Source organism: Syngnathus acus, chromosome 5 (genome assembly GCF_901709675.1).
Source record: "Syngnathus acus chromosome 5, fSynAcu1.2, whole genome shotgun sequence".
Classification (NCBI taxonomy): domain Eukaryota; kingdom Metazoa; phylum Chordata; class Actinopteri; order Syngnathiformes; family Syngnathidae; genus Syngnathus; species Syngnathus acus.
This window is the reverse complement of record NC_051091.1, coordinates 9,131,445-9,141,685: the sequence shown is the minus strand read 5'-3', so window position 1 is coordinate 9,141,685 and position 10,241 is coordinate 9,131,445. Positions and strand designations below refer to the sequence as shown.

The 10,241-nt window shown below is 45.5% G+C and overlaps 2 protein-coding genes across 4 annotated transcripts; one reads left to right on the top strand and one right to left on the bottom strand.

Moving 5' to 3' along the window:
* The first annotated feature begins 60 nt into the window (after window positions 1–60).
* On the top strand, window positions 61–1,814 carry LOC119123161 (protein B4). The gene is made up of 5 exons (XM_037252042.1): window positions 61–337; window positions 421–677; window positions 1,045–1,231; window positions 1,297–1,349; window positions 1,509–1,814. Exons 1-5 carry the CDS (start codon window positions 250–252, stop codon window positions 1,812–1,814), a joined length of 891 nt encoding a protein of 296 aa, XP_037107937.1. The 5' UTR covers window positions 61–249.
* Window positions 1,815–2,123: 309 nt separating this feature from the next.
* tmcc1b (transmembrane and coiled-coil domain family 1b) lies at window positions 2,124–9,082 on the bottom strand. 3 transcript variants are annotated; one of them, XM_037252931.1, is made up of 8 exons: window positions 8,983–9,082; window positions 7,276–7,435; window positions 6,306–6,349; window positions 4,912–5,673; window positions 4,389–4,808; window positions 3,689–4,173; window positions 3,471–3,606; window positions 2,124–3,081 (listed from the first exon to the last, which is right to left on the bottom strand). In XM_037252931.1, exons 4-8 carry the CDS (start codon window positions 5,512–5,514, stop codon window positions 2,761–2,763), a joined length of 1,965 nt encoding a protein of 654 aa, XP_037108826.1. In that variant the 5' UTR covers window positions 5,515–5,673; window positions 6,306–6,349; window positions 7,276–7,435; window positions 8,983–9,082; the 3' UTR covers window positions 2,124–2,760. The 3 variants fall into 3 exon arrangements, with proteins under 3 accessions (XP_037108826.1, XP_037108827.1, XP_037108828.1); XM_037252932.1 differs by lacking the exon at window positions 8,983–9,082 and adding an exon at window positions 8,621–8,761; XM_037252933.1 differs by lacking the exons at window positions 6,306–6,349; window positions 7,276–7,435; window positions 8,983–9,082 and adding an exon at window positions 6,398–6,800.
* Window positions 9,083–10,241: the final 1,159 nt, after the last annotated feature.

Genomic DNA, 10,241 nt, shown 5'->3' with positions numbered 1-10,241 from the left:
GTGTTGAGTTGTTTGGAATCACGTGGTCCGGAAGTATGGAAGCCTGAAAGTGCCAAAATTAATGGAGTCATACAGCAGCATCCTGATTGTTAATTGTTTGCAAGGGCTGCTGGAAGACCATCACCTGCTGCCTCTTCGCTAAATAGTCAGAGATGTGCGCCATTAGCACGACGGGCGGCTTTCTGTGTTTCTACATTTTGCATGATCGTCGATATTTTTTTTTATTTTAACTGACTTGAGAAAGAAACTATGCCGCCTAGAAGGCAAACGTTCATTCTCAACAAAGTGAAGGCCGCCAGCTACTCGCCAGTCCCCAAAAATGTGGCGAGAAAGTCCGGTAAGAATAACGAAACCCGTGTTCTTTGTCATCCTAAGCGGCCGTGGTTTGGTTCTTGTTTAAAATTATTTTCTTGACTTTAGGTCTCGTGACTCTGCGGAGAATAACGACGCATCCGGGCACGACCATCATGATGGTCGAGGCGCTCAAAGAGCTGGACTCCCGAAAGGGAGTTTCCAAACAAGCCATTCAGAACTTCATTAAGCGCAAGTACCCCACTGTGGACCAAATCCGTCTCAAGTATTTAGTCCGCACAGCCATCAAGAAAGGCCTGGAGGATGGCACCTTGGTTCGGCCTGCCAACTCTACCGTCACAACCGGCGTCATTGGCAAATTTCGGGTACAGTAATGAAGCATGTTTTTCAATATTTTCTTGAGCGAAGGCACCAATTTTATGGTCGAAAATGTCACCTAACAAATGTAAAATTTAAGGATACCGAAAAAAATGTTTGGGGGTTATTCCATTGAGTCGAAAGTTTCTATTGAATGAATGGCAGCAGGTGCAAGTTTGCACTACCTTCTGCCATCTAGTGGTGAACTATAACTTTACTTCTTGCTCGCACAACTATAGCTTGAACTAATATTGTGATAACTAATTTTGGTAGTGTAATTGTCCTTGATGATTAATTTGATTACACTGCAGTAATAGAAAATATTTTGACAAGTGTGGAGAGGAAACTGCGTCAATTCTTATTTTTCCTGTGAAGCTTGCAGCAAAGCGTAAAGAGCCCAAAGCAAAATCGGAGAGCGTGGAGCCCAAAGCAAAATCGGAGAGCAGGAAGCCCAAAGCAAAATCACAAAGCGTGGAGCCCGAAGTTAAATCCGAGAACGTGGAACCCAATGTGACAAAAGCTCCGAAAGTGGCAAAGGAAACCTCGAAGAAGACTAAAGCTAGTAAGTCAACCTAATTGGCTCTATTGAAACTACCATAATGTAAAAATAAACATTTTGTGTGTAAGGTGGCTCAAAGGAAGCTCCTGCAGTGGAAAAAGTAAAACCACCAAAGAAAGAGGTGAGAATTTAATTGACAATGCAGGATTTTGGCTTTTTCCCTGGCATTTTTCACAGATGACAGATTGTCAGCATATCTGGCTATATACAATCAGAAAAAGCAAAATATATTAGTCTGATTTACAAGGTGTTTTAATGCCATTTGTTTTCACTTGTTAAGGCTAAAAAGAGTGCCAGTAAGTCTACAAAAAATGAGGAGGCTCCCCCCTCCAAGTTGCTACCAGTTAAGAAGCCCAAAGCTAAAGTTGCCAATGAGGACAGTGAGAAAACGAAAGCAACAGTGACGAAAAAAGCCAAGCCCAAGGATGTTAAGGAACCTGCGGCTGCTGAGAAGAAAGCAAAACCCAAGGAAGCAAAAGCGCCAAAGGGTAAAGCTGCCAAGGATTCTGACAAAGCGGCCCAAGATTCTGACAAACCTGCTCCAAAAGCAGCTGCTAAACGAGCGAGGAAAAAGGATGTGGCGTGAATGTAGTTTCTAGAAGATTTTAATTTATAATATTTCAATAAAGAATATAAACTTTTATAGCTTCTGACTATTGCTTGACTACTGCCCCCCCCCCCCTCGCTCAGGTTAGGTTCCATGTCTATTCAAGTCAATTAGCGTACTCTGTAAATCAAATTGGCTCCATTTCAAAAACAAATTTCCATGAACATCCCTGACACTTGTCCTTTGTTCCAAAGACTCAATTGGACAGGTTATTAATTTGGGCTTGTTTTCTATTCAATTACACAAGTTTTGAGTACTATTCCACACTAAAATGAATGTGACCACGTCTTGAATTACACCATTTAAAAGAGGGACTTTATTGATCTTTAAAAAAAAAAAGAAAACAGGTCTAGACTATTTCATTGTCACTCATAGAAACAGTACGGAAGCACTGAGTCTTTTGAGCACTTCAAGTGCTCTTCAAGTATGTTAGTTAAGTTCATAGTTCATCTTAGATCAGCAGTGAAACTTCCACTTGACTTGCACAATCCATACAAAGCCATGATGATCGTTTGGAGCCAGTGTTGTAGTGCTGCTGTGCAAACGCTCAATTCTTGAGAAATTAGTCACAAAAGCTCATTTGAACCAAGTAGAAAAAAAAAAACAGCAGGTGAATGGGCAACTTAAAACTGGGCCATCTGCAAATAACAGTTAAAAAAATAAATATGCCTTCAAAGACCTCAAGGAGTCGCGTTAAAAGCAATGAAAAGTTCAAATGTCTTGTGGGGGCGACGATGTAAAGTGGTCCACATGTAAACAAACTGACTCTGAGAGAAATAGTGTGCGGTTCTCTCAAAGCCACAATTGCACCAGAGACGAGCCGCCTAGCCTCTCTTGGGCGATGAAGTGATGAGCGTGAAGAGGGCTGCCGCACGGGTAGTCGTGTGGCAGGTCCAAACGCTTTTAGGTCCCGTGCGCCGTCGCGTCATCTGGGGTGCATCAGGAAGCGATGCAGGTACTCTGAGAAAGCGTACCAGTGCCTCCACAGGAAGGCCACCAGGATGACTAGGAGCAATGTGGTGAGCGTGCGGCTGCGCGTCTTCATCAGCGGCACGACGCAGTTAGCCACCGTGGACACAAACACTAGCAGCACGGCCATGACGGCCAGCAGCACGTTGATGAGCTTGCCCAGGAGCGTCCGTGCCGTGGCGTTCTCCAGACCTTCTAGCTGAACCACCTGCTGCTGTTGCTGCTGCAGCTGCAACTCCATCTTGGAGATGCGTGTCTGGCAGGCCTCCAGCGCCTCCTATAGGTTACAAATAGCTTCTTAAGCACTTATATTATCCAGACGCCATACAAATTAAAACAAGTGGAAGTTGCATTCTAGCAAACTGCCATCTTGATTTAAATTTAATTGACCAGCTTGGTTTAAAACTGCATTTATGGAAATTAGACAAATCATTTTAATTTTGATTTATTCGTTCAGCCTTTATTTTTGGCTGCAATTGTGCCATAAATTTTTTTCTGATGTAAAATATATGCCTTAGCTCACAAAGGGTTGGAAACAGATTGTGTAAATGAAGTGGTTTGATTCCTGTAGATGAGTCTTGTCATCAGCACTCCCTATTTTGTTTTGTTGGCCAGCGAACGCAAAAGTTCGTTTTGTTTATCAAGGATGCAGCCAGTGTCGCTTACCTGGATGTCTCTGGCTCGTTCGTTGGACTGGTAGGCAATCTTCTCCTCCATGCTGGCGAGTTCCTGTTTCAAGTTGAGGATTTCATTCTGGTGCAGCTCGGTGAGATCGTTGAGCTGCTCCTCCAAGCGTTCGCACCTGCACAGCAGCAACACCGGCGTTGACGTGTAGTTTGTAAGCTGTTCCATGTACCCGTATAGTCCTCAATAATAAAGCAAACCTGAATCGCTCCTCTTGTAGGGCCTCCATGATCATCGTGTAGTCGCGCTGATAGTGCGACTTCAAATTGTCAAAGGACTCTTCAAGTCGGCCTTGGTTATCCCGCAGTTCTTGGATCTCGTGAATTATTGCGTCGAAGCCCGTTGCCAGAGAAGGATCAAGCGTGTTCCCTCTGGAGCTGGGAGGGCCCCCGGGTCCTCCGGTAGTGCTGTTGCCCCCCGCCGAGCCCGAAGTGGCACTGGAGCAGTCGTCCTCGCTGCCGTACTTTGGACTGGACTGCAGGTGCCCCGCGGGGAGGGTCCTCGTGCCCGCGGGGCTGACCCCCTCGTCGCCCGGCGTCTCGTCCAGAGAATCTTTGAGGGCGGCGATGTTGTCGGCGCTCCCGAACTTGTTGCGGATGAGAAAGGCGAATTCCCTCGGCTTGGACACCACAGCTCCGGCTGCGGAGTGAGTGGCTTGGGAAATGCTGGAGAGTCCGCCCGTCACCTGCCATAGGTCAAAGGGTTTTCCAGAGCTGTTAATGAAGTGGCTGGGGTGGCTGTCACTGATGGTGATGGTCAGTATTCATAGATAAGGTCTGGAGCACACTTCTGTTTAGTGAATGCTAACTAGACCGTTGCTTAGAAAGCACTGCTTCAAGACATTTGATTGAGGAATATTTAATGCACGAGCTTGGAAAGAACGAGAGGTAAAGCACACACCTTGGCACCGACATCTTTCAGGCCCTGGTGCATGTCCCGGAGGACGTCTTTGGGCTGGCGCGGGATGCCGTTGTGCTCCACCTCGCGAAGCTTCCGGTGGTAGTTCTCCAACTTCTTCTGCAAATGTTGGATGGTCTGTGAAGACTTCTGATTCTTCTTCTCAAACACCTGCTTGATCCGCACGCTCTGCAGTTTGTCCGCATTGTTGGCCAGTTTCAGGTACTCGGCCACGTTGTCGTCGCGCGCCGTCTGCTCGATTTTGATTTGCTCGGTGAGTTTGAGGATCTTCTGCTGCAGTTGGGCGATGGCCTGCTTTGTACGCTGAGGGTCCGGCGTGTTGTCTACCACGTCGTAGCCGTCTGAGCCGCAGGAGACGGCATTCGGAGACCCGGCAGGGGCCGATCCATCGTAGCGATCCGGCTGTCGCAAGAGAGGAAGGGTGAAAAAAATGCTCCAGATCAGCGGTACACATTTTTAATGTATTTTTACCACTTTTGCTTCGATTGATTTTCTGACCACCAACCTTGTCAGGTTCCTCGGTAGAATGGTAGCCGGATGTGATCAGCATGTCTGCCAGGGCGGGGCTGCTGGGCGTGTCGGTGGTAGAGGAGGAGCGAGGGCGCCCAGCCTGCAGCAGGGCCTCGTGGGTGCTGCGCCGGTGAATCTGGGGGCTACCTTTCTGGGGGGCGTCCCCGGCGACCCCCGGCTTGCTGCGGCGGCTCTGCAGGCTGGTGCCTCGCTTCATCATTGGCGGAGCACCTCGGATTTGCTGCAGCACCCGGCTCAGCGCTGCGGGAGGGGCGGAGGCGGCGGGGCCGTCAGAATCCAAAGAGAGAGCCGAGGGGGCTCGAGCGTCCCCGCCTTCCGAGACTACGTCGGTGGTCTCGGAAACATTGGAGCTCGCGCAGGAAGCGGCGGTGTCATGCGGGGACACGGAGGAGCGTCTGCGCTGCGGCTGGAAGAGCTGCTTCAGGCCGTGACCCAAAGATCCCATGTTCTCCCGGGCGCTATGGGTGATTTTGGACAAACCATGCTCGGACTCTGACGCCCTCCGACTGCCCTCCGGCTCTGCCCGGCCTCCTGAGTCCGCTTCCTCTGGACACTGCTCGCTACAACCCTGATCCATCAGAGGCCTCCAGTTCTACTCAGGGGAGGGGGGTGCACAGGGCTAGCAAAATGGCGTCGACACCACCCGCCCCTCCCCTGTGTGAGGCTGCTTGGACGGCGCTCAGTTGAACTTTCTGAGTGGGCATGCATCTGTGTCTTGGCTCAATGTCATGCTTGTCTACCACAAAAACAAATGATAGAAAAAAATGAATTATAACATGCAGAAGTGAGTGATCAACAGAACATGAAGCAGAATACAAAACAGTGAGGAAAAATAAACAAAGTTGGTGTAGAGACATCCATTTTCCCCTGAAAAAAAATCAAATTCTTACAAATCCTGCATAGAGGACAGTGTGAGTTCTGATGACCAGCGGCACCAACCTGCTAAAACCAACAAAAAGTGCGCTCAAAATAAATAAAAAAAACTGATTTTGAGAACAGTTTCTGAAGTGTTGAATCTTGCTGATGACCAATTTTAGACCAACTCTTATTTCGACATTTCTGGGATCTAGAGGCAAGGTTCCATTTCAGAAATTATTCAAACGTCTGTTTGTGGAAGTGGATGGTGCAAACAAAATATAAATTGTGATAAGATACTAATTAAAACCCAAAGTGAAAATGATCTGCCGATTAGGAATTCATGAATCACCGGCGGCTTCGTTCCCTTCCGCTTAATTTTCTTTGTTTCTAAATCAAAACCTCCAATAAACTAAAAGTAATGGGGCTGATCCAACAATTTTTCTGATATTTGACAATATATGATGGACACCTGCAATAAAAAAAAGCGATAAAGGACTCATGATCGCTTACCATCAGCCCAACCTTTCCTCGTCTGACTCACAAAGCAGGATTGGCTAAAGAAAGAAATGAAGAAAAATTAACACAGTCCCACACACGCTCACCTGCCACAACTGTGTCATTATACAAATGGCGTCTGTTACACATCCCGTGTGAGTTGCAACAAACAAGTGTACCCAACCCTTCACATCGTGGCATCGGTGACAGAAAAGGACGCACATTTAAGGTGTGGGAAACACACCCAGCAAATTAATTGTGTGAGTCAATGACAGCAGTATGATCCTCAAATTTCTCAGGATACAAAAACTATTAATTACAAAACGAAACGGATGATTCACAGCATTTCTTTAGCTTGCTTTACCGGTCAGACCTCTAATATGTCAAAACAACAAATGAGGGCGGGAATGAGAGCAGAAAGAGCGCTCAAAGGAAGTGTCAGTGTGCAACTAGTGACATACAAGTTGGGGGTTTCGCCTGAAATGCTTCGAAATGTTTAACCTTAGTTTGTCACATTTTTAATGACGTCATCCTACCACCGTGCCTGCTGTGTGTTTGTGGACACCTAAAATGCAACATGAGGAGGAAATGTTCCTCACGGGCTTGCAGCGAATATCCTCCAAGGGCAATGAAATTACAGCAGCGTCCGTCTCTAAGCTCAGGGCAAAGTGATCTTGCTGAAATGGGTCAGCCAACACTCGCCTATCTCTCTCTGCACATTGCAGCGCTACAAGGTCACACCAGCTGAGTGTTGTGCGTGTTGTGAAGCATTTAAGCTTCAACTTGTGATGTAGACCCATTAAGCAGGCAAGAGGCAATTTGTATTCTTGCATAATTGTTTCAGAAATCTGCACTAATTCATTTGAAATAGTCAAATTTGTTTTGTGCTGGTGGAAAATATATTTGGATGAAGACTACAAAAAGGGGGGGGGGTGTCCTATCGGGAATTATTGTATATACGTAGAGCAAAACAACATTAACATACCTTCTGATGTAGTCATCAGCAAATAATTTGGCAGGGTACAAGGATTAAAATTCCAAGCAAATGTCCAGCTCCACCTCTGCTGGGGAAGCACTCCAAATGAAAATCTGACAGTCTTGGTTTTTAGTCAGCTGTCTTCATTCACGTTTAGAAAAATGACATGCTGCAAGATATTAAAAAGAGTCAAGAATAAATATTGTTCCCTCACGTTAAAAAATATTAATATTCACGCATGAGAGTCTCTTGTGCTCAAAGCCGGTTTCGGGAACTGCAGGAAGCTTATGTCAAACAGAAAGGCTCTTGCCGAAGTTGAACTTTTGTACAAATGTTTATTTAAACCAGAACAGAAAGGTAAAGCAAACGTTTCATGTGTGTGTACTCGTCAGGTGGATGACGAAGGACACACAAAGGACAGCAGCAGTTCATTACACGTGAGGTAGCACACAAGAATGCATTGTAGCTGGCTGACCTGCTCTATGTTCTGAAAGGATGTTTTAATTATTCTCACAGCACTGACACCCAAAGCCCTTCACTAGTAATTACACACGTTAATTAATGAATGGATGGATGTCCCCTTTTGGGAGCACTGCAGACTTGCCTCAGATTAAATTACAGTTGATACAAATGTTTCATGCATTCTTTTAGGACATGATGGGTAAATACGAGCTCCTCAATAAGTTACAGGTGCATTCAGTGTCGAAAATGGGTAGATGTTATGAGAAGCACATAAGCTGCCTTACTTGACAAATATGTACAAGACAAACAAGCGATTGTTTGACTACAGATCGCCTGAGCTCAACGGTTTAGAGTTAAGAAGAGGATGAAACAAGCCGCTTGCTAGCTAAACCTTGTAGGCCTCCCTTACACATTATAAACAACAACTATGAATTAAAGAACAAAATACCGATGTAGTTTGTTAATGGAACAGAATTTGGAGCTAACCGACGTGGTAGTTAAGAGTTGTGTACATTGCTGTGCCCATTTTAGGTCGGCTTGTCTTGTCTTGTCTTTGGACACTTTAGCAGGACAAGCTAAGTTGCTGCGCCGGAGGGTGTTCATTTTATTTTACGGGGCACACCGGTAATGTTGGAGTGTTCCATTACTCGCGTGAAGACACATTGGGGTCATTCGCCGTGTGTTACTTTCTCCAGTGACGCAAAAATGCTGATTTTATTATGTTTTAAGATCACTAAAACATGCATTTCAAACCATCACCCTAGAGAAACTTCACAATACGATAGTAACCGTCATTGTTGTAAGACAGTGTTCAAGTGTGCAACTCCAGTCCGTTTGCAAATCACGAGTTTTAAGACCTGGATAACAAGTATATATTTAGGCTGTACTCCACCTTGAGAGTCGGATCCTCACTATCGTTATTTACATATTTAAGATATTAACCTGTTAAGCACACTTACAAGACGATTTGGACGGAACAAACCTCGCCCCACCCCGACTAGCCGGGCCCACAAAACAGGCGCCCACTGAGCGCCTGGTTGACTGGCCAATCAGCCTGTCACTTAGCATGCTGGCTAGCTCCGCGGCTAGCGACTACGGCGGCTAACTGGCTCCGGGCGATCAGACGCGTCGACAACCGCCCAAACAAGCCCAAGCGGCTTTCACCCTCGCACAGTTTCGTACGACGGTACACCGAAGCGGATTTCACACAGAGAGTAATTGACAAAGTCGGCGATTTTCTCGGCGTCAACTTACATGGGCGCTGAGATGATTGTGTTTGTGACCGTTCATCTCTCCCGATGGAGGAACACTCCCACGATGACGTCATATAGCGTGCTCGGCGTCAAAACACACAACAACGCCTGAACCACGCAAAACAAGAGTACTGTAGTCTGCGTCATAACTGTGTAATTATAGACAGAGACACTAATGTAATGACAGTCTAATACAAGTGTAACCTGAACAAGAATATTTATTAAACTAGTATTTTATTAACATTTATAATAAACAACTTTATCCAATATGACACAAACTGTGCCCTTTAGACTGCAGATTCAAGTTCATGAACGATCCTGGCTACTCATTAAACCAATTAAAGAATTGCCAGTGCCCACTCATTATGGTGAAGATATGCAGTTTTTCTGACACATTCACTCACAAATTCGTATATACCTAAAAAATAACGCTATTTGCTGTCTGCTAATGTGTGAATGAAATAGGGCATATCACAGATCCCTCTGGTGTATATGAGTCAAGAAAATTGTAATTTTGTAGTTAAATGGGGGAAAAAAGGGAATTACCCACATCGAGATCTGACGCTACTGGATAACCGTTCATCACTAGCTCCTGCAGCTATGACCTTGGATGACAAGGTACACACATGCATGGCGTGATACTCAGGATAATGCTCCTGCTTAGCTGGAATAGACTATGATGGATTGTCAGCGGGAGAATCTGAAATTCCACACAAAGACGTCTTTTGAGGGGCACAGTGGACTGGTAGATAAGGGGTAGGAAAAGGTCTTGTGCTGGTAAGAAAAACATTTCCCAGGGGGATGCAAAACAGGGATCTGATTAGCACAAGGTTAAATAGTTTGAATGCGTCCATCTGGCAGCTTCAGTGGGAAGGACTGGTGAGATTGTAAAGGAGGATTATGAAATTGTGACTTTGAGGAAGAAATGGTCTCTTCATGAGTTGGGACTTGTGTGGTTAGCTTGACCTCTGTGGTAGCAGTGGTGAGTTTTGATTTTTTAATACTGCAACATATCGTTCTTAATTGTCCACAAACATGCATGTTACATTCAGTGAATTTAGTTTTTATAAAATTGTCAGATAATGCGAACAAGAGTGTGATTGGTTGTTTATCTTTATGTGCTCTCCGATTGGCTAGCGACTCAGCAGCTATAGCCCCGCCTCTGACCTAGTCAACTGCGATATACTCCAAGGTCATGTGCGATTGACATTCTGCAATATAAATTTAACATGTTTGCCAAAGTAAAAGAAGAGTTTCTTT

Coding starts and splice junctions, on each gene's coding strand:
- LOC119123161 (XM_037252042.1), top strand. CDS start 250: ATGCCGCCTAGAAGGCAAACGTTCATTCTCAACAAAGTGAAGGCCGCC. Junction 678..1,044: donor GCGTCATTGGCAAATTTCGG/GTACAGTAATGA, acceptor TTTCCTGTGAAG/CTTGCAGCAAAGCGTAAAGA. Junction 1,350..1,508: donor TAAAACCACCAAAGAAAGAG/GTGAGAATTTAA, acceptor TCACTTGTTAAG/GCTAAAAAGAGTGCCAGTAA.
- tmcc1b (XM_037252931.1), bottom strand. CDS start 5,514: ATGGATCAGGGTTGTAGCGAGCAGTGTCCAGAGGAAGCGGACTCAGGA. Junction 4,174..4,388: donor TGAAAGATGTCGGTGCCAAG/GTGTGTGCTTTA, acceptor GACCTATGGCAG/GTGACGGGCGGACTCTCCAG. Junction 3,082..3,470: donor AACGAGCCAGAGACATCCAG/GTAAGCGACACT, acceptor TGTAACCTATAG/GAGGCGCTGGAGGCCTGCCA.